Source organism: Haliaeetus albicilla, chromosome 9, assembly GCF_947461875.1.
Source record: "Haliaeetus albicilla chromosome 9, bHalAlb1.1, whole genome shotgun sequence".
Lineage (NCBI taxonomy): Eukaryota > Metazoa > Chordata > Aves > Accipitriformes > Accipitridae > Haliaeetus > Haliaeetus albicilla.
Window position 1 is genome coordinate 29,564,306 of NC_091491.1, and position 27,243 is coordinate 29,591,548.

The 27,243-nt window shown below is 44.3% G+C and overlaps 1 protein-coding gene across 5 annotated transcripts in view; it reads left to right on the top strand.

Annotated features, from left to right (window-relative positions):
• Window positions 1-9,302: 9,302 nt before the first annotated feature.
• ATP13A3 (ATPase 13A3) overlaps window positions 9,303-27,243 on the top strand; it is a 61,146-nt gene continuing 43,205 nt past the window's right edge. For 3 of the 5 annotated variants that reach the window (XM_069792360.1, XM_069792363.1, XM_069792365.1), the window contains exons 1-2: window positions 9,303-9,467; window positions 10,852-10,905. In XM_069792360.1, the coding sequence (XP_069648461.1) occupies window positions 10,868-10,905 (38 nt within the window). In that variant the 5' untranslated portion in view covers window positions 9,303-9,467; window positions 10,852-10,867. Of the gene's footprint in view, window positions 9,516-10,851; window positions 10,906-27,243 lie in introns of all 5 variants that reach the window. The other 2 variants (XM_069792362.1, XM_069792364.1) reach the window with 2 other exon arrangements.

Consider the following 27,243-nt stretch of genomic DNA (forward strand, 5'->3'; position numbering starts at 1 on the left):
GGTAAGGCTGCAGGAAGCCCCAGTGCGGTGCATAGGCGTGTGCACATGGGTGCATTCCTTTGCACGCATGTGCGACCAGGTGCTGTCACGCAAGCACCCCTCTTCCTTGCACAGTCTTCTCTTTGGGTTTCCCAGGCACCAAGAGCATGCTGCCGCACGCTCAGCCTGGGGGAGGGGGGTGAAATCTGCTTCACCCCATAGCTACTCAGCAACTGCTTGTCTCCTCATGCCCTGGAGCCTGCGCTGTCTGCAGAGCCCCAAGAGGTGTCTGGAGCAATCAAGCAGCCAGATGGTTGTCAGGGCATGACCTGTCCTGAGGAGGTAGATGAGCTTGCTTCTGTAGGGCAGAGCTGCAAAAGTAATTAGTCATTTCTTATGCTCATACCTTACAGATGCAAAAGAAAGGACCCCAGAGAGCAAGGGATGGTGGAAGGGATCCAGCAGCTTTAGCTGGTGCTTAGAGGTGGTGGCTTTGGAGCTGTCACCCTGCTGAGCTGTGGGAGGGAGAGCATGGGGAAACCATCTTCTGGCATGGGCTGGGGGAAGCAGAGAGCCCAGAGCTGCCCATTTCTGTCAGTCTGCAGCACGGCCGAGCTCTGTCATGGTGCTACCTTGGCTGGGCACGGAAAACTCTGGCTCCTGTCAGCAAGTGGCTGTCCTCCCCAGCTTCTTCACAGCACTGTTTCCAGGGCCGGCTGTTACTGAGGAAAGTCTGGAGAGATGGAGGGAGCCTGAGCAGTGTGGCTTGGAAAGCAGCGTGCAAAGGAAAAGCAGGTAACTTCTGAAGTCTGTAGTTTCAGAAGAGCAAAGTGAGCCTCAAACATGATCTCACCTTGTGTTTTGTAAAGCTGGTTCGTGCACGTTTGTGCATGGGGCTGGCTGTAGCTCCGGGGCTCCCCAGCCATGCAGCTCTGCCTGCTGCCTGCCCTCCCCAGTGCTCTGGGGTGCTGCTGCCTGCCAGCAAACCCAGCCTGCCTGACGTGGGGGAACTGGGCTCCCATGCTGGGGATGCTCCCCTGCCTCATTTGGGGAGCTCAGGAAGGGAGGAGAACTGGAGACAGAACCCCAGGCCTGGGCTCTGTGGCAGGTAGCCCTGCATTTCTCCAAGCCTTTCCCAAGCAGGAGCCTTTGGATGCTGCTGTGCCCACCAGCCCAGCGCGCAGGTACACCTCACCAAGGCCAACAGCAGGCATCCCTTGTGCAGAGCTGCCTGCCTCTTGTTGCTCTGCAGTTACCACCAGACTGTGCTGCTTGTGTTCTCAAGGCTTTCTGCCCGCCCTAGAAACTGCTTTTCAGTGTCTTGGGGGTGAGCTGATCTTCTCTGGCCCTTGCACAAGATGTTCTTTGCCCATCAGCACATTTAGCTCCTGCTCTGTTCCAGCTGGTGCCGGGCCACGCGGGCTGGGCACGCCGGTCCTGATGGCAGCGATGCTGCCGGTCTGCAGGGCGAACGGGGAGCCACTGGGGCGGCAGAGGGCATTGCAGAAGCACAGCTTCTCAGACCGTAATAAACTTGTGGACTTTGCCCATTTAGTTGAAATAACTGAGATGAAAAAGTTATTAATGAGAATGACTGACAGCGGGCCAAATGACCAGACAGCATAGCCTGCCTAGCTTCCTTCTCCAAGGCGCCGTGCCAGGGAGAGGAGATGCACGCAGGCTTTCTGTGCTCTCTGAAAGCAGGCATGGCCCAGCCTTGCTCTGGAGAGCATGAAGCAGAAGAAAGGCTTCCCAGCGCTCCGCTTTGTTGTAACAGCACCGTCCGCCAGTCTGCTGGGCAGTTTCCCAGGAGGTGCTGTGAGAACAAGGTTGCATAAGTCACTTCAGCAATAACTCTGCTTGCTCTGCCCTGGACCACGCTGTTAAAATTGTGTCCTGTCTCCAGGCACAGCAGGGGTTAGGAGTTGTTCCTTAGCCTGGGAGGACAGGGGCGTCTTGGTTTGAGATCTGTGATGAACCCCTGGAGAAGCTGTGGATGCCACCCCACACCCCGTCCTGCCCATGTTGCAGTCCCTGGTGGCATGGCAGTAAAAGGCAGATTTGTTTTTGATTCCCTGATGGGAGGTTATGCCAACTGTCTCCTCACCCTGGGTTTCAGTGCACTTCAGCTCCTTACTGCATGCTTGCCTGCTCTGGGCCAGCTCCTGTCAGAGATGGCCAGGACGGTGGTCTGCATGGACCTTCAGTGTGGCTCAGGATGGCTGCAAGAGCTGCTGCTTCTCTGCAATTGAAGTCAAAGGATAGAAGGTGAAAGCAACTGTTGCATATGCTATAAAAATCACATCCAGGGTTTTTTTGGTTCAATAGGGAACTTTGCTATCATATATATGTCTCTGAAACTGGGAACCCAAACAGAAATAGTTCAAAGACATTTTTCTGGTGCTGCAAATCTAAAGCTGCTCATCACGGCGCAGCCCTCGTCGGGCTAAGTGTAACAAGGATTGTATCCCTGCTTCCCGCCAAGGGTATAAAAGCAAGGCACTAATTTGCAGATCTTGAAGAATGTGCCAGTGGTATTTCAGCAGCTCTAATGCTCTGCAGCCTGTGAAGGCTGCACAGTAACTGAAAGGAAATATCTTTGTTTTTATTCACTTGGCTTTATTCCTAATTCACTCTTTGATGCCATCAGCCTGGGATAATACGTTTTCAGAGATATGCTCGAAATTAAGGAAATGAGTCCGATTAAGTCCTTTAAACATACTTTGAGGGAGAAACGTACAACAATAGAGGTATTAAAGGCCCTATTTTCAAGCAATTCTAATATGAAATCAAAACATCGCGCTGCTAGATGGCAAGGTCCATTAGCGGTGTGTGTGCATTCTTCAGCTGGAGAGGATCTCTCCTTCTCTAGCTAGGAAAGTTGCCAGAGCTTGAATCTGTCCTCTGCGCTGGGTGGACAGTGAGAGGCAGATTCATTTCACAGTCCCCTTACTTGCAGCCAAGTAATAAATGCACAAGCAGTCACCCTTTGCCAATTGTACTCTGCAAGGTAAAAGTGATGGTTTCTCAAGAGTCTTGTGTTTGAGGTTTGCCTGCATATTTTTTTTTTAAACTCTGTTTAGATAGTTGCTTTATTTTTCTCAGCTGTCCTGGGGTAGTTTATCTGTAAATAGGTTACCTAGTATTGCGGTTATGCTGTCCATTGGTGTGGGTGGAGCTCCCCCCATTTAGTGGGATACTTCCCAGTGAAGTCAGTACCTTTGCAGGTACCTGCTGGGTCCCCTTGGCAATTTTTCCCTCAGGCTGGGAGAACTGCTCCCAAACTCAACCCTCCTTCATAGTGCGACAACCTTTGCTCTGCTGTTACTATCACAGTGCTGATGTGGTGCCCAAGGATTTCAGTCTGGCCCAGGGGCTGGATGTGACAAGCCCTGTGCAAGCCATCAGGAGGCTGGTGTCCTCAGTGGAAACGATCCATCAGCGAGCTTTTGGGTGTGTGCTGCATGGCAGCATTAAGAAATAATACGGTGGAAGCATGAAAGCAGGTAAAGGCACTCAGATCCCACTTTTTTTTAGGCATGATACGGGCCAGGCAAAGTCTGACAGTCCTATTGACTGAAAGACTTCTGACAAGTACCAACAAAAAGGACATTTCAAGTAGCTGCACAGTGATTCAGCTATGGCTTTGTGAAAGCAGGGAGCCAGGAGAGGAGAGGGGATGGTAACTTCTGCAGAGGGAATAGTCTTCAAAGGGCCTGGGAAGTAACCTGGCACCTCCTTTACTGCTTCCCATGGCAGTTGTGGGGCTAGTGAGAGGAATGGGAAAGCACAGTATTATTTATTCCATCCACTATAAAAAGTGACTATTTAAGATCTTGTTTGAGTAAATGAAGCAATGAATTCCCCTTTCACTCTGACTGCTGCTGAAGGCATGTGACTTATTAGATATGCTGCTGTTGTAATGGAAATAACTAGCCAGGCTATTTTAAACCAAAAAGATCTGGATGTCTGGGGAAAGAGGGGAATAAGGATTGGGTGGCACAAGAGAAAAGAGAGGCTTCATCTGTGACAATCTTGGACACTTTGTACAAGTTGCTCTTTAAGCTGTTTCACAAGCTCTTCTGGCAGAGAAGAGATAAAAAATTGTTTAACAACTCAGGCTTGCCAAAGTAGTTTAAGGAGCTTTCAAAGGAGACTTTTAAAGACTTGTGGCTTCCAACTGCATGTGAATCATCCTCTTGAAGAGTGAAACTGTAACTGCAGATTGCTAACCACTATTTCATGGGTCACCATGTACCTGTCTGTGCGTTCAGGAGCTCTGGCACTCAGTTCGAGAGTCAGATGTTCCCGTGCAGATCCCATGCCCACATCCAAGAGCCCAGCATGGCAGTGATGCTGTTGCTGTTGCCAACCTACTGAACTTGAAAATCTCAGCTGGCAGAGCCTGCAAGCAACTGAGGTCAGGGAAAATACATAAAGGTAGGAGGAGGAATGTCATGTCCACCCACAGCCAATTCCTTCCCCTCTGTGACTCGGGGAAGGCATGGAGCCTTATCCACTCTCAGCCCCGTTTCTTACGAGGCTTCTTCTATTTGCCTAAGGATGTATGGGGATTAGAGACAGTGGGCCAGGGGAATTTATCCCCTGAGCGTATAACACCCTTGCCAGGAAAGTCAAAGGAACAGGGCCAGCGGTGTCCCACAGGAGGCCCCACGGCTGTCCCCAGGGAGGGCTGGGTGGCACAGGGCTAAGCAGAGGTGTGCTTGCAGCTTCTGGGACCAGATGTGGCCAGCTGGGCGCCTGTGCACCGCGGAGGTGGGTCCCATAACCTCCTCTGAGCTAAGGCACATATTTATACAGCCCCACCAGAAAAGGCAGGGTGGAACACACTAATATATACACATTAAAGAGACTGAATAAATAAACAGTAGGTTTTGATTTATTTTCTCTGCTACTTGGATATCTTAGTTTTGGCACAAGATAGATTTTGTACACAAATGTGATCTCCAGATAGGTTCTTGTCCTGGCTGATTTAGAAATCATGTGCAAAGAAGAAAAACTTTGCAAATGTTCTTAAAGCAAAATATTTACACTGTTTACTGCCGAAGCATGTAAAATCCTTGGCCCTCTGTCAGCTAGGTAATATACAACAGGTAACAAAGCTGGTCTCTGCCCTGAAGGATTTACAGTTTAAGATGAGAGATAACAGTGCGTACAGTCAGACTGGGAAAGCACATAAAAAGTGATTAGTCAGCCTGAGACTCACTAAATGCCATAAACCTAATGAGCATCGTTCAGCAGATCTGTGCCTTGCCTGGGAGAGTGCAGGGTTTGGTGAGGCAAAGCTGGACACGGAAAACAGCGTATGCCCTCAACACTGGGGAAAAGGTAGTGGGAGGGTGCAATCAAGAGATGTCATGTGTGAAAAATGTTCTAGTCACAGAAAGTTGTAAAGGAGCTGGTAAGTTTTACTGTGGTACCTGTACCCAGTTCAGGTGGAATATATGTAACTATGAAATCAAAACAGTCATGGGAAGCCTGCTAAGAAAGGCTGCAGAACTTACTGCTCCTTCTGTCCTCAAGCCTCAAGCTGCTTGCCTGCTCCCACATTATTGAGCAAAGTCTTGAGGAATTTCACTGGCTGTGAATGCCCATAACATTGCCAGAAGCGGTGACATTGCTGGATTTTGTGCTCTGGCTCATTTCCTCCTGTTAACCACTCTCAGTAAGGTGAACTGAACAAAGAAAACCTGTTGTTTCTCTTGTCATTTTTTTTTCTTGTTTCTACCAGGTTGAACACCTGATGCTTTAAAAGCACTGAACACCATGATTTCTAGGTCTATACCTGGAAATAACTTGTGATGCCCTGTGAACCATCCCTTCCCTAGAGAAGCTGCAGCTAGCGATGCTGCAGGAGAGCAGGGGTTGCCAGGCTCTTCCAGCAGTACAAACCAGAGTGACGCCAAGAGAGCTGGAAAGCAGCTGAGAAACAGCTTAAGGAGATGGGTGGAGGGGAACGTGCCAACCACAAAATTAATCTCTGAATTAATAAAAGCCTGCATGGTTTGAGGTTTGTGAAGCAATAAACGAGTTGAAATTTGCCAGTGACTGAAAAAGAAAAGCAGTTAGGTATTAAGGGAAACCTTCTAATGAGGATAAAGATAATACATTAGAACATGCAATGGGTTGAAAAATGTGATGAGAAATTAATCTGTAATTGAAAATGACTACAGGAATTTTGATGAAGAACATAGAAATGTATGTATCAAAGCAAATCTTTTTATTCTTATTACAAATAGGGAATGACAGAATAAGAGCCTCTGTTTAATGGCACTAATAACTTTGTAATATTTTTCGTTTGAGTCATATGGTAGACTCTCTTTACTAGTCAATACTTAGTCAAAAAAGTCTCCTCTTTGGCTTCTCCTCATCATAGTCATGTTTTTGGTCTGTATGGATGTCTGCTACTTCTGCTTACGTGTTTTGCCTGTTTTTCTCTTTCCATCAATATGTGGGCAGAATGGTACCCATTTCAATTTCCCTGCCTTCGTATGACTCTACTGGGGACACTGCTGCCCACCACTGAAAGGCTAAAAGCAGTTATGAGCAAAACCAAGCCTGAGGAAATACTTCAGAGTGATCTGAATGCTAATTGGGGGAGTTCTTCACCAATGTGTTTTTGGATGACTCCAATGCTCATGATTTCAATGTCACCAAAGGAGGCTTTTCTGGTTTTAAAGTGAACTAAAACATCCTGCTCAAAAGGGGAGGTATAGGCAACAATAAAGTATTCTATATAGATGGAAATTTGGCAAGCTGATAGCAATGGATAGATCAACAGTTTGGAAACAGGGGTAATAAATTAAGGAAATTCAGTGAAAATATGTATGGCCAACACGACTGATCACCACCCAGTGGCGTTTCCTTCAGGTACAAAGCAAATCCTAGCAGTGATTTAGGTTGGATGTTAGACAAAGACAATAATTCAGTAACACAATTCAGTGAAAAAAAGCTGAAATTATTCAGTAAATTTTTCTGTTCTTTGTTTGGAAAATGCACAGAATGATGTCCCCATATTTAAGGGAGGTATCTTTCTCTTCCACGTGTAGCCAGAGTGAATGAAAAACACTGGTTAATACCCATCTTTAAAACTTGCACACAAAAGTATTTTCAAAATTGCCTGAGAAGATCACCAAACCCTTAGCGCTGATTTCTCAGCAAATACTGCATCACTGAATTTCCAGAGAATCAGGGGAATTAATGATTGAGTCATTATATAAAAAACAGTAACTGATGTGTCCCAGGTAAGCAGGAACCAAAGCTGGCTAGGCAGATGCCAACCTTTGGCAAAAGCAGTAAGGAGGTTGCTGAAGCACGCAGTCAACACAGAATTAAACTGTGAGTGTACTAGATTTAACATGTTAACAGAAAACAGATGGTTTTCTTTTTTTTTTCTTCAGTAGAGGAAGGGGACCACTCTGATTTGACTCAGAGAAGCTCAGTATTGTGCCTGATCTACGGGTAGCTGCCAAAAGGGGCAGTTTTGTTTCTCCTTTTCTTTTCCTCTCATTCCCTTAAATAGTGGTCACATGCCTGCCTGTTGAATCAGTTCAGCTCACTGGGCCAACAGAAAACTACGCTTTTTTCTTTCTTTTATTTTTATTTGTTACTGGCAGAGTTTCCTCCTGGATCCCTGTGCTGACCTGACTCACCCCAGGGCTGCGGGGTCACTGGAGCTGGCACGGGAAGCTGAAAGCGCTGCTGGGGCGATGGGATGCTCTGCCAGATGGATGTAGCCCCTGTTCAGTCGCTGCTGGGGTTGTGTGTGATGAGATATAACAGTCAACAGCTCCCTTAATCTGCAATGGGGGAAAAGTATTGGAAAAAAAGTAGCACTATGAGAAAATATAGACCCTACTGTGGTTTACGGATCCCTTAAATGGTTTATAGCGCTCTTCAAAATCTTTAACTGATGCATCTGGAAACTTAACCCATCATCTACCCGAGGGTATGTTTAGTGAAGTCACACAGATGTCTGTTTTTTGGCCTTACAATGTTGATTATTTTTATATGTTACCTGAAGATAGTCAAAATAATTTCTGGTATAGTGTCTGGAGAAATGCGTAAGTCAGTGGGATGGTAATTACGAGTAGGCCATCAGGCACGCCACCTCAGCTGGCTTTCTTGGCTGGGCATACAGGAGCAATGTAAATTTTACAACATTAAAATGCCAGCTTCTAGGCACTGAGAGCAGAGCGCACGCAAGCGCCAGCTGAGCACGCCGTGGAGAGCTGTGACGTGGGAGAGGGCTGCCGATGAGGGAAGCAATAAGCACGTGAGCGCTAGGCACGTTCCTTGGACACCACGACATTTCCAGATAAGCCTATCGTTAGCTGACGGCGAATGCAGCTGACAGAAGCAGAGATGGGTTACGAAAGGCAGGCGTGTAGCGGACGGGGGCTGTGGAAAGACCCCTTGGCACTCCTGTCAGGCTGAGGGGAAAAGGAGACGAGCGGTCTGCTGGCTTTTTCAAACTGAGGGGACTGGGTTGTGTGGTGCCTCTGCCGGGGTGTCGCAGAAGGGACTGGGGGGGTCCCTGAGCCGCTCCCCACCCTCTCTCACCTCTACGTAACATACGCAGGGGTCCCTCGTAGTCACATAGCAGCCTGCTCCCGCGGGTGCCGTGGCTGACCGACCGTCAGGCCTGCCGTGGCACGGAGTCCTGCCCGGGACAGGGGTCAGCTCCTCCAGCCGAGGCCCGAAGGGCCTGGGCCCAGTGCCCCCCGCGGTGCCGCTCCCCAGCCCACCGCAACTGAGGGCCCAGCCAGTGTAACTCGGGGGGAGGGGGGGGCGTAACTCGAGGAGTTGGCCCCCAGCTCCACGGGGATCTCTGGCTTTTAGGGGCAACGTCCAGCCCCCAGCCCCCGCGGGACGCCCCACAGCCGGCACCTGCGGCCCGGGGGACCCCCGGGAGCCGCCGCTCCTTCCCCCCCCCCCCCCCCCCGGAGTGAGGCCCTGCAGCCCACCACCGTGCCCGGCCGAGACCGCCGGCGCTGCCCCACGCCTGCGGGTCCCCAGGGCCCCCCCCATCTCCGGAGGGCCTCCCCGGGCCCCGCTGCCCCAGGGACCCCCGTCCTGCCCCACCGACTCCGGCTTCCCCCCGCCCCACGGCCGCCCCCGCCCGCCCCTCCCGGCAAAGCCCCGCCCCCTCGCCAGGCGAGGCCACGCCCCCCACCGCCCCCTCCCAACCCCGGAGCCGCGCGGCCCCCCGGTCTTCCGGCGCGTGGCGCGCGTGGCGCGCGGGGCGGGGCGGGAGGGGCGTGCCGCGGCGACGTCTCTTCCGCTCCCCTCCCTGCCCCCGCCCAGCGCGGCCGGCGCGTGGAGCCGGTTGGCGGCGGATCCGGTCGCGCCTCACGAGGCAGCCGCGGGCGCGCCGCCGGGCGGGCGGGGTGGGGCGGGGGAGAGCCGGTGCCGCTCCGGTCCCGCGCCCGCCCCGCCGGCATGGGGCTCAGCTGAGGGCGCCGCCGGTGAGTGGGGCCGCGGGGCGGCGGGCCCGGCCCGGCCCGGCCCGGCAGGTGAGGGAGGGTCCGCGGGCCGGGCCGGGCCGGGCCGGGCCTCCAGCGGCGCCCCGCCGTCTCGGGCTCGGCGCGGCCGTCCGCAGCGCCCTTCAGCCGCGCCGGCCTCTCCTCCGCCCGCAGCAGCCCCCGCGGGGCGGCCCGGCCCGGCCCGGCTCGGGCGCGGAGGTCGTGGCGGGGCCGCTGCCGTGAGTAGCGGCCCCCCGCGCTGCTCGGGGCGGGTCCGGCGGCTGGGGCCGCCCCCGCCGCCCGGGGAGGGGGCGGGCGTGCGGCCGAGAGCCCGTGTGCGGCTTGCCCGGGGTCTCCCGGCCGCCGGTGTCTCCGGACACGTGCGGCGCCTCCCCAGCCAGCGGCCCGGTGGTTCCCCAGCCCCTCCCGCTGCCCGGCTTCGCGCCCGCCGCGGCGGTCCGCTCCCGAGGCCGGCCCGGGCTCTCGCTGGCACCTCCAGCAGCTCGGGCAGAAGTCCGATCGCGCTTCTTCCGTCCGCTCTGCCCGGCCTTCGGCTCTGCCTGCGGGTTCTGGTGACCGAGCGCCGGCGCGCAAAGCGCTTCGCTGGTCGGGCACGCGTGCCCTTATTTTGTAGTGGCGGGGTCGGTGGGGAACGTTAGCCATTAGGTAGCAAAGAGAAACTTTCCCAGCAGAGTGCAAGATGAGGACTCGGAGGATCTCATCCGTTTTTCAGCAGATTAGTCGGTGCGTTATGCTGCTGGTGGCAGAGGCTGCAGAGCACTTCTCTGTCAGCTGGGCTGTGGAGATGGTGATCTCGCGCCGCAAGCACCTCTGACAACCGCAGCTTCGTCCCGGAGAGGAGGCCTGTTTATGCTTGTTCAGGGATAAACAACTACTCGGCGAATTAAACACTGAAACTTGAAAGGGAAGCCGTGAGGCAGTTTTAAAAACTGCACTGGTACTTAAGGTGAAGAAGAACAACTTGAGTATCTGCAGTATTGGCGCCAAAAGCTTGCTGCTACCTCTAGTGCTCTGGGCTGCCCACGGGGTTCTGTATCCCTGCAGGTGCTGTGGTTGGAGGAGCTTTTGGAGCCCTTCAGGAAGCTGTTGTCTCCCTCGCTGAGGTAGCGTAGCCTCCAGCAATGGGAGATGGTTAACTCTGAACTGTTCTAACAGAAGTGCTGCTAGTTGTCTGGCCATGCCAACTGACTGCTTCCTCTTCATCTGAGCTTGCTGAGAATTTTGTTACAGTTTTAGAATTTGTTAACGTGTTTTCTTTGCCGTATGCACTCACTACAGCTGTACAGTATTTTCTTAGCTAGGGCAATTAAGCTTAAGTTTCATTTAGCCTATTCATTCCTCTGACTTTTTTTTTTTTTAATTGTAGGTGTCTCAGCCGTTGTATGTATGAGATTTGTCCACACACTGGCTCTTCAGACAGGTTAGCTATATTTTTCTGCCATCAGTTCCACCATCTCTGAAAGAGTTGCTACTTTTACCTTTTATTAAAGTAAAACTGACTTTTGCACAACACTGTGTTATCTCCGGTAGAATACTGATTTTCTTGAACCTATGGAGAAACAGCTTTTTTTGGCATTATATTTAAATATACTCTGTGGTATAAGTCAGGCCCTCATAAACTCCAGTGTCCATGTAGCAGTGTCACACATGACAGCAATAGATCTTGGCTGCATGTACACTGAGGAAATGTTTGTCTTGGTATGTAGTGTGACAGTAGGGGCCACATACTGCTAGATTTGTAAGCTGCTTTTTCTTGTTGGCTAAGTACAAATACAACTTTACAGAGTTTAAAGATTTACTATGTAAACTTTGAACTGTATAATTGACTTGGAAATTTATTGGTACTGACTTAACTCTCCTGACTTCTAAGAAGTGTATGGTTGAGATGGCTTGGTGAAATAAAAATGTTGTGTATTGTTGGTGTAGTCACCTGTGAGGAAGAACACTGGCTTCTGGCACCGTGGAGTGTTCCAGTGTGAGCGCCTAGGTTAGCTAGGAAAGACTGATGTGCTCCAAAGTACTCAGCTTTTAAAGTGCTTCAGAAAACGGGTAAGAGGGATCTTCTTGTTGACTTTGGCTTTGGCCAAAGCTGATTGTCTGTGCCGCAAGGAGGAGAAAGCAGGCAAAGGGATCTGAGGAATTCTGCAGAGGCTGTCTCCACCAGAGCTGCTGGACAGCAGCTCCTGCCTTCCCGAATACCTCCCAGGAGAAGCGGTGCTGTTCTAGGTGCTCTGCTTGGTGTCTTCTGGTAGTGGTCTCTAGACTTTGAGCTCACTATGCTCTCACGCCTTAATTTTTTTGTTAGTTGTCTTCTAGAATCAAGTGTCTGTTCCTGTATTTGTTTTTCATTCATCCCTTTCTCCTCTAGGGAGGGCTTGGTGACTAGTTTCATCCGGCAGGCACTAATTCATTCGTAACCTGAAGAGAGAGGGATGAAAGGTCCTAGCTGCCTGGTCAGGCAGCTTGCAATGCCTGACAAGGGAGCGTGGGGGCTGCGTAGCAGGGAGGGAAGTTGCATCACGATGGCTGAGTGTGATTGAGAAACTTTGTGATTCAGTCCTCTTCTGCTAGCGTGCCATGTGACAGGCATGGTGCATCAGACAAGCTGCTTTGCTGTGGTCCTAGTAAATGATTGTAAAAAAAGAAATTTAAAAAAATCCATATTGACATGCAGCCCTCGTTAATTTTTCTCATTTGGCTTGAGGACATAGCATCCTCACTGTCTTCAGTGTGGAGTATAAAACAGCCAAGAAGACTCAGATTTTCAGTGGTATGGAGACAAATTCCATTTATTCTGTGGGAGTAAAATACCTTTTTATTGTTAAAGCCAGATCCAGGCGGATTGTCAGGTCATAGAGGAAATCTGTACTAGAACTGGGAACTGACATGGAAAGGCCAGGTTTTCGTCAAGCATCTTAACCATTGCACCCTTGTTCCCTTTTTCTGGAAACTTTCAGATACTGTTTGCTTTATTTCTGTGAAGTACCAACAGTGGATTACTTTGACTTAGCTTGTCCAAGGTCTGTTGTAGGAATTATTACTTCTGGTGTGAAAAGTGTTTGAGTTGAGTGGTATGCTTAAACATCTCTAACAGCAGGCCAGGGAGAACTGTTCTAACACTTTCCCTATTAAATGCATGTCTGGTATGAACCTGATGGTAGCTGGCATGGAGGGAAGAGGTTTCATTCCTTTAATACCTTGTGAAACAAAGTCCTTTAGTTAATTCTTCTAAAAATATGAGTTTTGGAAATTAGAAAATTTCTCAGATTTCATTTTCTCAATGCCCAAACAGCATCAGCGTAATGTAAAAATGTATGTTTCTTTAGCGTACATTTAGAGTCATCTTTTGAATGGCTTAAAGACTTGCATTGGAGAAACGAGTGTGTATGTAAGTGTATGCCTTTTTGGGCAGGGATTACCGGTTTCCACAGCATGGCATCTAGTACGGCCAAGACTGCTTTTGGTCCGTAGGCACGGTATTGTGCAAATTAGTAGGTCTTGTGTTCTTTCAGTGGCGAAAAAAACCAGGCGTTCTGACTAGTGCTTGGATCTGGTTATGTTTAGCATGGGAGAGTTCGTACAAAAGAAAACCTAGTTAAAAAATCCTAATTTCCAAATTAAACACTTAAAAAAATATTTTAAATAAGAGTAATGCTAAAGTGTTTGCCTTTTGTGGTTACACTATGAGCTAAAAATAATCTTCATTCATAAAAAAATCTACTTCCTTTGTTAAATAATCTGCTTAGCAGAGAACAAAAGTTCAGTTTGTAGTAAACTGTAGTTGTATTATAGCCTCAAGTCTGACACCTTTATTCCTGATTGAAATAAGACTGTAAACTTTAATCTTCGGTAGCTGAAAGGCAGACTTAAATAAAAAAGCATGGGTGATTCACAGTTACTGTTCAGGAGTTACAGATGTGATCTGCACAAAGATCTGCAGTGCTGTATCTTGCTGCTCCTTTTCTAAAATATATAACTTCAGCACCATCTGCATGGAGCGCTGTGCATGGGTTGGGATTGGGAAGGGGTCTCTGTGGCCATGGAGTCTAGCTGCTTGCTCTGAAGTGGTGCAGTGTCTATCGCGTTCGTAATCCTATCAGTCCTACCAGAATTAGCCGCATTTTGCATTCATTCTGTATTTTTATTTTTTCATTGTACATTTTTCATTTGAAAGAATTTAGCCCTTTTTTGTGGTTCTGGTTTATTAGAATTGTGGCATTGCGTTGTTCATCTTAAAGCAGCTCTTTGGAAGAGGACCAGGTACTGGAAATGGTAGCAAGTCCATTACTTCTTAGTTGGGTTGAGATTTTATGTGGTATTTAAGACCAAAAGACCATCCTTCAAAATCAAAATACCTAACTCTTTCTTTTTTGACCTTTATCAAAGTTATGTGACGGTGACATTTTCAGTTTGGAAGGTACATACAGCAACAAAAATGGCAATTCCTTTAGATTTTATTCTAGCTAGAGGATGTCAAAAAGAAAGGTGATAAAGGCAATGGCTATGAAATCAGAGCTCATGATCCTTATAAAGGGTAGGAGACAGAACAGCAAAATGGGAAGGCTTTTGAGAAGTAGAGAAAGTAGTAAGACCAACTTATGACCTTTTACTGACTTTGAATGTAAGAAAAAAATAAATGTAGAGTGTGAAATTAAGTCACATTATGAAGAACATGTATAAAAGAATAGTAGAGGCAGATATTGGAAAGGCCAAAGTGCAAATGGAATTGCAAGTAGCAAGAGGCATAAAAGCTGGCAAGGTTCCTGTAGAAGTATGTTAATAGCAGGAGGAAGATTGGGGAATGTCTCTCTTGATTCAGTGGAGAACGTATGTATCTACAGAAGGTGCAGAACATTTAAAGTGCTCAGTGCCTATTTTGCTCTTCTTCTCTAACATAGTGTCATGCAGGTGCTTAATCTTATTAATGCTTGTGATGAGGTAGTATTTTATACTAGAGTGTGCTTCCACTAGATGTTCCTGTGTCAGCTGGCCCTGATAAGCTTCACTGTACGATTCTCAAAAAATGCAAAAATATTATCTAGAAATAATCTGAAGTACTAGAAGACTAGCAAAGGATGAGTATTCAGAGAGCTCTAATGGAAGAGAGCTGAAGAAGAGGAGTTGAAGTCTGACAGTTTTCTTTATCTCATTTTTTTCCATCAATTGAGATTAGTAAGCAAACATTCTATTTTCAAGTGCTTGGAAGATAACTACAAGAAGAATAACAGCATGAACTGATTTGTGGGAAAACAATTGCGTCCAAAGTCTAATACCTTTTTACTGCAGAGCAGAAGGCTTTGTGGCTGTGGCAGAAGCAGTGGAGTTCTTGTCCCCGATTGATTGATTGGTTTATTTAATAAGGTTTTCCACATCTTAATGGCCTCATAAGTAAATGGAGACATGATCTGCGGAAAGTAGTCTAGGAAACGTGCAAAATTGGGTAGATGATCCTATTCAGAGAACAGTAGTTAGTGATTCAGTGTTGAAATGAGAGGTTATGTTGAAGGGTTCTGTCCTGGGTATTGTTGCCTTTAATGAAAGCATCAGTCAACTGGCTGATTAAATGTGCTTATTAAATTCTCAGGGACTGTGTGTTAGAAGACATGATGAGAGTTCAAAACGACCTGAAAAATGGGATGACTTTCAATAGGGACAAATGCAGAGTACTGCATTTAGGCAGGAATTATCAGCTGTGCAAATGCAGGGTGAGGAATAACTGGTTAGGCACTAGAAAAAGGACCTGGGGGTGTACTGGATCACAAGTTGAACATGAGTCAGTGTCATGCTGTTTGCAGAAAAGGCAAATATCTTACTGGGATGTGTTAACAGGAGTATTGTCTGTGAGATGTAAGGTTTAAGTCCGTTGGCTTTATTTGCTGTTGGTATACTCTCAATGTGCAGACAGCATCTGTTTTGGGTGCCAAAATTCTAGAAGAATTTGGACCATTTGGAAAGAGTTCAGAGGAGAGAAATGCAAATGGTCAGAGTTCGAGGAAACAAATTCATAAAGATGGAAGAACATCCAAGTTATTTTGGCAAGAGATGAGGAGGTTAAGGGGAATGTGAGAGATTTCAAGTATTTAAAAGATTTGTAAGAAGGAAATGCTATTTTCAATGACCATGATGGGCAGATTGAAGTGGGATTAAGTTTCATCAAGGAAAACACCGATGAAGCTTTTGACTATATCACAGTAAAAATGGTACTTTAAGAAGTCTTTTATTGGTGGCCATGGAGAACAATTTAGTGTCTTGAGAAAGACTGGTATAGTTGGTTAAGGTTGGGAAATAGACGAAAAGTTGGTTAAGGATGGGGAATAGACTAAACTCTCTATTGATGTTCCTTTCATCTTGTTTTATAGGATTCTAGTTTTAGTTTGGGCCAAGGAGAGGGAAATGCACAGAATTCTTTTTGTCCATTGCTTGGTCAGTCGTGGTTTTAGACTTTGCACAGGTTCAGATAGCTAGACCGTGGTGCTTGTATCCGTTTGGAAACATATGGTGTTCTGGATGTTACTCTCTTCTCTGGGATTCTGCCTTTTGCAAATGGAACAAGCTTTCTTGTGCTGTCACGTTGTTCCAAACCTCCATGGTGGAGGTACTACAGGGTGGCAATGTGTGTGTGTGTATGTAACTTCAGTGTAGCAGAGCACTGAGGAGTTTTCAATCATTTTACTAGTCTTAGTAGCTTCAGATTACCGCTTTAGGCTCAGGTGGTAATCCTAATGCTTCTGATACATACTTAGAAAGGTCCACCTTTGGCTTTGAAGATCTTTTTGAAGAACACATGCTTTGGTATATTCACCAGTACAGGCAGCCTAAGTGAGGATGGACAGATTTTGAAGCGGAAAGTCCAAATGCGAGTATAGCCGTGTATTTTATATATAATTATTTTCAGGCACTCTTATAATTGCTTTTGATTGTCTGCAGTAGGCAAAACAAAGGATCCAACTAGTCCTTCTATTTCAGTGATTGATATGTAGGATAACTGGAAAGTGGGGAAACATTTCAATTAACTCTGTGCATTTTGCTGTCATACCAGGTCTCCAAATCAATGAAGAAAAGTATGGTCACCCTTGTGAATTCTGGCCTTTAGATCTGCCACAACATTTATTGTAAACAAAATCCTCATTCTGGAGGATACGTGTAATGCGGTAGTAGATAGCAGGAGCTGAAAGTTCAATGACGTAGATCAGGGTTGGCCTCCAAGGTGGAGATTGTACAGTGCGTTGGCGGTTACGTTGCGTTACCTGCCTGACTTTACCTTCACCCTGTAATAGTATTTATTGAACTGTATAATTTCTGATACAGAAATCAGATGATTCCTGAAAAGTCCTATTACTGTTGAATTGCTAGAGAATTTTTTCTCTGAGCAGAGGGATAGTTTCTTACCTCTGTTTCTCAAACAGGGGAACTGTTTTTATCTTAGAGGAGTGGAGGAATCTTAACATATCTGCCGTTGTCACTAAGTTGTGAAGGCTTGATCCACAGCCCAGTGAATTCAAAGGGTTGTTCCATTGGCTTGAGCAGTCTTTGGCTGAGGGTGCTGCTGTCTAAAACCGGTGCTTCTGTCACTATAGCAGTACTGCAGATCTGACAAGCCAGCAAAAAGTTCTTTTCAGACCAACTGGTAATTCAAACAGGAACATAAAAGGGCTGTCAAATGTGCAGTCTTGTGGAGTGCATTCTTTGGATTAACCCTATCTTTGGTTGGTCCATTTGGTGAGGACCACAAAAAAGTTTAGTGTTTCAAGAGAGGGTCATGATATTACTTCCCTGCATCATAGCTGTGCTTTATTTCTAGGGACAATCTCCTGAGCCTTAATACTGGCAATATTGAAGATCTGTGGTGTGAAAAGGTTTTGACTCCAGTTTGGATGGCTGGGCTTTAAATGCCAACAATGTATGGATGAAACACAGCTTCTGCCTATTTGTTGTTCTGTACATTTGTGATGCTGTGACAGTTATCTAGTGTTTGGGTGAGATCAACCCATGGTGAAGGGCATGTGTGTGGAGCAGAGGCAGATGTAATGTTTCTGAGTGAACAGAAGCACTTGGAAAATGGCTGTTGTGCAGTCTCCGTTGGTTGAAATTGTACTTGGGCTCTTGACTTCTTAAGTGCTGTTAGTTCATCTACAAATTTAATTTTTTGTTTGCAATATAAATTGCTTTTTTCTTATGACCATGTCTTTTCCAGCAGAAGAAGCTTTATTATAGTAATAAAGAGGCAAAAATGTGGGAATACACATAAATGTCTCACCACACAAACTGTATGCCTTTTGTAGGGGGAGAGCACAATGAAAAATAACTTACAGTCTTGTCAGCTTGACAGAGTCCTTACTCTATAGCATGCAAATATAGGTATGCTCATAGTGTTCTTCTCTGTGCCACTCTTTCCTATATCCAGCAACATCCCTTCTCCAGAAAGAGAGCTTTTGTCAGTAGTGAGACTGTTGGCATAATTGCACTCTGAGGATGTGTTATGAAGGATTTTTGTGCCTCAAGCTGATACTGGTATGCTAGTAGCATTTGTAACACCAGTTCTTAGCCTGTGGTCATTTCAGTAGTGATTGCCTGGTACATTAAATTGCTGCTGTCTCTTTTCTGGAGATTGCTGATCCACTAACTCCATTGGCAGAAGGGATCACAGGAGCGTTTTGCTCAGGTTTCAATGCAAAGTATTTTGAATTTGCGTAGTCTGCATCTTGCATGTGGAACAAACAGAGTGCCTCAGTTTCTTCTGCTTGTTGTTATCCTCTGATGGCTTAAATGTCTGGGAAGCAATAGTATATTAAATGCCATAATTGTCTGTCCAGCTGAAGTCAGGTAACATTTGTTATATGTAACATTGATGGATGTGGTAGGAGAACTTGCACAGACTGTAGTCAGATAGTAATTGTGCTGGTTGATTAGCTACTGTCAACAGAAGCTGTATCAGGTTGAGAATATTTTGGTGTGCACTCTGAGAAACTGCTTTCTGTTGACTTATTGCTAAATTGAAGTAATTTACCTTTTGTAAAGCTCATTTTCCTTGGAGGCTGTAATTTTTGATATTCCGGACATTGAGTTCTACATAGGCAGTGTAAACTTGAGTTTAAGTTCGTGGGGCAGTGTTTTGTGGTGAATCATCTGTTCGGTGTTTCACTGTGTCCTCCCATCTTATCTTTGCTAGATTCTTGAAGTGTGTGTTTTATATCTATGCTTTCCTCCGTCAGGGAGGAAATCAGGAGGAACTTCCTCCTTCCTTGGGTGCGCTTGATACCTATAACATCAGCTTGAAAGATAGTAAAATACAGTAACTTGTGGTTGATTCCCTTCTTAATGTTCCATAGAAATAAGGTAATGTTCAGAGCTTCAGTCTTTTTCAAAACCTTTTTGATTGTTTTGCTTTCATTCAGATAAAGTAGTTGCTTGTGAATTTCCTTTCCCAAGTGCTGTGGCCAAGGAGAAACCAAAGTGCATATTCATACAGCTAGTTGTGATAGTGTATAAGTTGTGTCTTTCCTAAGTTCTTTTGTTCTACCTTGATAAATGAAGGCATTTTAAAAAACTCTGAGGTCGTTGGTATGTTTGCAGGTAGGATGGGAGGTAAGTTAATGTCTGTCAGGAAGTTGCACATGTGGATTTCTAACCGTATTAATCACACTGGTTTGCTAGGTATCTTGGATGAAGCCTACTCCATCTGGAATCAGGCTACTCTGTTGTAGTTTCTGTAAGGAGTGTACGAATTTGAGGACTCTACAGAGCCTCTACAAGGGATTCAGTTTATGCTTAAGTCTTATGATCCAGTTGAAGCTTCAGGGTGAGTTGTCAGCTTTGACAGAGCTTCCCTGTGGTCACTTTTACGTAAACTGTGAATGTCCACCCCCTCTTCCTTTGCGTAGAACCCCAGGCTAAAAAAACATTGCTTACTTTGTGTTTCAAGTGTTTTCAGATACATTGTGTTCTGCCCGTGATCCCTTTACTGTGGGGTTCGAAGTGTGAGACGGGGATGGGGCTTTGGATGCTGTGGCACCATCTGGAGTAGCAGTCACCAGATTTGGAGAGTCTCCTGGGAAGTATCATTATATGACTCTACCTGTGATGTCTCCTTGGCTGCTGCTCTTCAGAATGCTGGGCTAAGTGCACATTTGATCTGACCTTTCAGGGACTGTTATTTTGTTGCTCTATTAGCCTTCAGCCAGGCTTTTTATTCTTTGGTTATTTTCATTCAGAGGGTATAGACTAAAAGCTACTTATGCATTTAATGAATGTGGAGGATTGTGGCAGTCCTTAATGGTAATTTAGAAAGCTGACCTCTGTTTTCACCTAACATTTATGAAAAAACGAGGCTGATGGGGGAAATCTGAGTAGAGCATCTGGACCAGAGGTATCTGAGAAGAGGCTACTTCTGAATATTTGGCTAGACAGTGGTGATATTTCAGTTTGTGAGGTCAACGCTTGAGGAAAGAGTGCTCCTTCATACGTTTAATGTACTTAGAACACTTAAGTCTTGGTTTTAAGAAAACTAACTTTCCTCCTTACAGCAGAGAAGGTGGGTACAGTTACATCTCTTAGTACTGTTATAAAAAAGTTTATAGGCTAGGAAAAAAAAACCCCGTCTAAAAAAGGCAGCTCAAATGCAGATGTAAATATTGCTCTAGACATGGTATGTTAAAGTAAAACTTCTCCTTTTAGGTAAGTCTGCAGGATAAAAGTTAACTATAAATAGAGTGATAACCAAAAGCTATTGCTTGCTGGGAGGAGCAAGTCTGAAGACCTTTACTGACTGTCATCAGTGCTGAGAAGATTGCAGCACTTGAAGGGAGATTATGCGTCAGATTTTTGCAGAGTCTGTTTCCGTTATACAGAAGATGTCTCCCACTGCTTATGCTGCGGAAATGATTCCCAAGAGGTACACATGTGCTGCAAAGTATCATTTGGACTGAGCTATATAAGGCAATGATGAAACATATTGTAGTAGGCTGCTCTGAGTTCATTTAATTTCTTGGATTGTAGAAGTCCTTCTCTGAGGTATAACTGTTTACTAAATATCTAAAGCTCTTCTGGGTTTGTAGGACTGTTTTGAATGACTGGGATATAGTAGCTAGATGGATGTGGGCCAAAGTTTACATTACAGGCATGAAGGCATTGAGTTAAATGTTACAGTCCTATATGTCTCTTCTTTTCTTGACTTTGTCAAACTTCTGTTCATGGATGTAGAGAGTAGAACTTTCCCCCCCTCGATTTTTTTCATCTTGCCTCATCTGCAAGTAAATTAATCATTTTCAGGAGCTAAGCTGCCAGGTTGTATAAATTCCTGTGTGTAAGAAAATCATCTTCTACGGCAGTCTAATCTCTGAATGGAACTTGTTTGCAGATTTTTCTGTTACTTATTTCAGTTATTCGAATTTGATCAAGGCAAATAAATTGTCCTGCTTGACATCTTAAATTCTTTGATACAACCTTTTAACTTTAATTTTTAGTGTTGTAGAGTTTTAGCAATTTCTGTCATGCATAGCATTTCTATTGATTGGTGGTTTGGTTGCACACAAGAAGAGCTCTTTCCTTGAAGCCTTTCTGATCTAAGTAAAGCAAATGTGCCACATGCTTAAGGCTTTGTATCAATTTATTATGACTGTTTACAAAATTATACTTTCAGTAAACATTAGAAAACTCAGTTTTAAGTGCTGGAGTTTAACCTATTTGCGTGTATAGATCTTCTTACGGAATGAATTTTTAGAAGCGAGTACAATTTGGTGCTATTTCTTTTAATCTGGAAGATATTCTACATGTGCGCATTTAGCAGTCACATAGTTTAACTTTAAGAATCTTACATCACAACGTCAGGGAAGTGAAGAAATACTGCTTTGTGTCAATGCTCAGCTGAAAGCAACAAAAGGTACTAAGTCATACTTATGATGGGAAAGAAAAGAAAGACGCTAAAGCAGATTGCTTGCTTATGATGAGTATGACTGGTTCTCAAACTATGCTGTGGTCATAGCTTGTATGCCAACTGTATGTGCTTTTGAGGAAACAAAAGTTAAGTGTCTAAACTTGAGAGGAAAGTTCATCACTTGTGATTAGTCTGGTTGTGCTTGATGATCTCCTTATAAGCGAACATAAATTTGATTCAAATGTTCTTATGTTAACCTCAAAAATATTTTCCAAGAATTTAGAGGAAGAGGAAAAAAGTCATTGCCTCCTTTTACTGAGCATCCATACTACAAAAGCAAATATATCCCAGGAAGCAGATACTCTGCATCGCACAATAAGGCGGCAGCCACGCAGGAAAGGTTGGGTTCTTGGCATGGCCCCTGAGGGGAAATGCTTCCTTGAAAGGACCCATTGTTGCTGGATCTGGGTCTTCAAACTCTCAATTCTCCACTAGAATACTTGCAGTTCTCTTGCTGCTGGATGGGGCATCTTTGCCATCTCCATTATCTGACCATAATAGTCTTGGTTATTTAATCGAATAGAAGGACTGAGTAAAGTTCATGCCCCATGCGAGAGAGGAACATCTTTTTGGAAACAGCTTCAGTACTCAGCTATTGAAAACTCATGCTGGGTGTAATGGTGCCATGCCTTACCCAAGGTATTTGAAACAGTTTAACTTTCTCTTCCAAGAATAAATAAAACATTTCATTGTCTCTGTTGTCAAAGTCTGTGAATTGTAACCCAAATGTCTAGAATACTCTTCCAAGAGTGGAAAGAAACAATAAGCATCTAAAATAAATGTATGCTTTATTGGATTCCCTGACTGTGGGACAGATCTTCTTTCCCTCGTGGCAGCCAGGTAGGAGATCCAGAAATCTAAAAAGGAAACAAGGAAGGACTGTATTTCTGTGTGCCTGAGAGTGAGAACAAACTTTGGGCAATTTTGACTTTTGGTGCTTGATTTACCAGTTGAAAATTTGCATTAATGTAAAGAGCTGCTGCGTGAAGTAAGATAAATGAGATGCCTGGAAGCTTAGGTGGTTAAGTGTTTGACTAGTTGTCCTTGATATGACCGACTGTGTTCCTAAATTCTCTTCTAACGTGTCTTCAACTTGTGCATGTGCTATTATGTTAACAACAAATGTTAAAGTGGTCTGAAAATAATGATCTGAGGAGCAGTTAAAAGTAAGTTTTGAGTATAATATTGGCTATAGTACTTTATCATGATGAATTCTGATACTGAGTTTATTGTTAGATGTAGAATTATCTTTCCTTAATGTAGCATATATTCTACTATAAACATTACAATTGCTATTGCAGCCTGCAAAAAGTATACTTTACAAAGAATACACTCTACAAATGTAAATACAATTTTGGTTTGGTGATTGTTGGATACAATGGTCTTCCTTAAGCCTAAACACAGAAACAAAAGCTTGTATTATAACAGAAAGCCCAAGATGGGAAGTGATAAAATAGGTATTGAGTGGAGGGCTTTGTTAAAATTTAGCTCGTGTACTTGTAAAATTTCCATGTATTCATTAAACTATTATGTCATTCTTATTGTTAGAGCTTGGTTAGTTGACTAAAGTGTTAAGCTTTGTTTGTAGTACAAATTATAACCTTAACTCCTTTCAAAATATAACTGGAGGTTTTTTGATCTTTCATGGTTCTTCCAGCTTGTATGTCTTACCCAGACATTTACTGTGCATTCTGTGGATAACTTCATATTTAAGGGTTCAGCCTCAAGCTACTGGAGAACTGTAAATTGCATCAGCTTCCATTCATGTAAGGTGCATTTCTCAGATTGAAGGTGCCTCTCAAGGAGAGGGTCTTTTGCGTTTGTAGTGTGGATTACAAACTTGTAAAAATATTGATATGTTAAAATAATACTGAAAGTTTTACAAATAAATTTAAATTACATGTGTAAATTCATCATAGTGTATGTTGAAGTAAAATGTGATAACCTTTGTTTTTTATGGTCACAAAAATGTGATATCCCCAGACTTTTGGCTAAGTTGCCCATCAGGTCTAAAGTGATCTATTTCAGTTTTGAAGTGGTCTTTGAGTGACCTGGCTTTTATGTTTTGGGGGCAGGCAAAGACAGGCTCTTGCACATGGTGTCAGGTTTGCCAGCTGGTGCGAAAAGTCTCTAGCATTATGATGCAGCTCAGATGGATGGATCCCTCTGAGTCCAGGGTGTAGCATAATCCCACCTGCCCCAAATTGTGGCTGTGGTCCTAGATACTAAGTGGAAGTTGTCACTGCAACAGTGGTGCACGTCAGAGAAGCAAAAATGCTGCATGCAGGCACACTTGTGTGCAGAAGCTCCTTGAAGACTCTGAGAATCCATAAAAAGGAACTTTGGAAACTCTTTCCTTTGAGGAGGTACTGAGACTTACGAGGGATGATGAAGTCTGATAACAGACTGTTTGGAGACAAGATGTCATAATGTGGATTTTAGCAGGGTGTTCTTATAGCCTTTAAAATGGATTCCTAGCTTTTTTAATTGCAAATCTTTGTAAAAATAGTCCTTTTTTCATTTTGAGTGGCTGCAGGTTCTGCCGATCTGTTTTGAAAGCAGCCGGTGGAGAAATTTTAGGAAATAGTACATTATTTTAATAGATGCTGAAATAGGATCCCTTATGTAAAGGAGAAGGACTGGAAAGTAAATATGGGACTTATGTCCAAGACCCTGTGGGCAGAAGCTTTGGTTTCAGCTCTTGAGAACTTGAAATGTTCTGTTCAAGTTTGCTTTTTTTTTGTGATTGATTTTTAACGTGTGCAGCATGTTATGTGATACGGTTTGAGAATAATGTGGTCCCAAATGTTTTCTTACCTTTATTTTATTTTTTCTGATCTTTACATCTTGTTAGCCTTGTGTCCTTGTCCATTTATTTATTGGTACAGTACGTTTTAAATGAAGTCAGTGTTTTAGACTCGGTGTTTCAGGTATTGTATGTGGAACTCATTGGCAGTTGGCATGGGCAGGAGCTGCAAGCTCAAGTAGTAATAGCTGATAAGACTTTTCCTTCTATTTTTATAGCTCCATTTATAAGTGTGCTTCTTCTAGAGCGTGATCTCTTAAGCTATACCTAGAACTTTTTTCCTTGGCTGCTGCCAATTCTGACCATCACGTTAAATATTACACATGCATTGAAAGCGATGTATTGAATGCAACTTTGCATGGTCAGTGCTGTCAAGTCCTGTGTAGACTAGAAAGTCTCATTAGCAGGATGGCAAAGGAGATCTTGGGTCAAGAACAGGTTTTTTTGTTTTGTTTTGTTTTTCTGCTGAGAAATGTTTCTGTGGTCTGGGGAGAAGAAAGTTCTTAATCTTTCTGGAATAATTTTGAAGAGGCTTTTTCATTGTTTTTTACTGTTAGTAGTTAGATAAGAGGTACTTCGTTTTATATGCATGTGGGCATATTGCAACCGTAAAATTTTGAAGAACAGTTAATATTCAGAGCATCTTTTGACATTTGGCCTGAGGTACAAGTGCAGAACTGTCTTCCAAAGTACCATCTCCTTGGATGTGCCAATTGTTCCCGTGCAGCACCTGATACACAGCCCTTGCAGGGTGATGTGGAAAGCTGGCTTCTATGGCAGGGCAAAAGAATACACTTTTCCTCTGTGAATCGCTTTGTAAAATTAACTGCCATCCTCTTCTGCTAATGGTCAAATGTAGCCCAGGCTGTGTTTTCATCTTTGCTAAGAAATCAGATGGTATTGTGAAACTGAATGTGTTCTCAGAAGATACATTCGTACTTCTTCCTGGCCTGTTATTGCTCTTCTAGTTTGAGTACTTCTTCAATTTTTAATTTCATAACTGCCAGTAAGGCAGAGATTGAGCATTAGTTGGTGTTTTGTATATGGTTTTTTGTATATATAAAGCAATTGCTTACCTCCTGTAGGTCCATTGCATGAATGCCAAAAACCTTTGTCATAAGGTGTGGAAAAAATGGACTGTTGGGTAACTGCTCTCAATGTGTGGGCATCGTGTGTTGCTGGAACAAGAATAAGCCCTGGTGGTAAACGTTGCCTTTCTAAGGTCAGTTACCTTGTGAGGTTGATTCCTTCTTGTGGTAAAGGGTTGGAAGTATGGCTCTGAAGTGCAGAAATGTTTAATTTCTGAGTGACTGAAATAATGTTTGGCTTTCTAGTTTCAAAACAAAACAGGGTTTTACTGTGTTTTGACAGCTAGTCAGGTTACAGTTGAAGATGATGTCTGTCTGCTATGGAACAGGCACTATCTGCAGTTAAGAATGACTGTTCCAAGATGTTTTTAAATTTAGTAATCTGAAAGACTTGTAATGACATCAAGCTACTTAGAAACTTAATTTGCAACTCCAGAGCTGTGAAGTGTTTCTTAATGGAGGATGTATTTGTTTAAAATAAGTTCTGGAAAAGGATTTTTAGTCTTTCAGTAGCCCTTAAAGATACTATACTGGTTCCTTTTGGACCCAGGAGGGCCAGACGGGTCACTTAGTAAGACACTAGATCAGATTTCAGGAATATGATTTCATGTTTGATCTATACCATGATCTTTTTCTAGACAGGTCAGTCAGGTTTTTTTGATCTTAATTCTCTTCCTGTAGAAGTTTATGGTGCTTGGTTTATTTAATGACCATGGTTACATAGGGAGCTGAGGAAAATTGACTCATATTAATCTTTGCACATAGGTCGTTTTTAAACTTGGCTGTTCTCATGCATGTCTCTTGCTTTTCCTGTCTGCCTTGCTAGCTTTTCATTTGCTCTTTATGTTCTTACCAAAGCAGTGCTGGTTGATCCTTGTCTTGTACAGAAAATTAACTCGTTTCTACAACATTCAGATAGTGACCAAGTTCCCTTTTTTAGCTTTGTTGCACTTGATCTCTAAAGGTCATCTAGTATGGTGTATGTGATTGCTTCACTATGCTCTGTCATAAACTGTAAAATGCTGAGAGTGAGAAATGTGTGTATTTCTTAACTGCCGCCTTTATCATCGATTAGCTCCTCAAAATGAATGTTGTCTTCACTCAGAACAGCTATAAATACAAGGAAGGGTTTGGTTAGAAGCCTATATGCTTTTAGCTGGGCAGATAGTATCAGGACTTGTGCATAGACCTGAAACTGTCTGCAGGCTCCTGGTGAGGCATTTGTGGTTTGAATAGAAGGAGCTGGACCAGGCGGCTGATGCCTGGAAGTGCAGCCTCCGCGCCAGCCCAGCCACAGTCTTGCAATTGTTCGGCCACACTGGAGGGAAGAGGGAAAAAAAAAAAAGGCATTCCAAGCAGTGCCAAATTTTCTTTGATATGTTAATCTTTTGATAACAGTTTGAAAAGCCCTTGGAGACTTTTTTTAGATTTTAGACAAAATAGTTCATTTGTCAGGACTTCCCTTGTAGATAGGGTCTCAGTTATTAAGAACTGCCTCACTAACTCATGATAACAAAAGCAAGTGCAGAGGACAGCTGCTGGACTGCTTGTTGGTAAGAGAAACTCTTTTAGTTATCTCAGGATTTTTATGAATATCTGAAAAGAATAAAATAGGGAATGTTTAAGATAGAAGTTTATAAGTTTATTTACTTGCATATTTTAAGCAGACGAATGATGGCAGCATAAGCATATGTAACAACTTGATAATTTTTTAATGCATATCCATACATGGATTTTTACTAAAGACTTAAGCTGTCAAAATTGTATTTTCATCTGAGAAACTTGGTATTTAAATTACCCAGTGACTGCAGGAGTTCTCAAAAGTTTCTTCTTTTGTAGCTGTAGTCTTTACAGACCGTGGAATTTTTCTCTTGAAATTAAGAAACTTGCAGTTAAACTGGAAAACTGGAAGAATAAACTGCTGGCAACAAT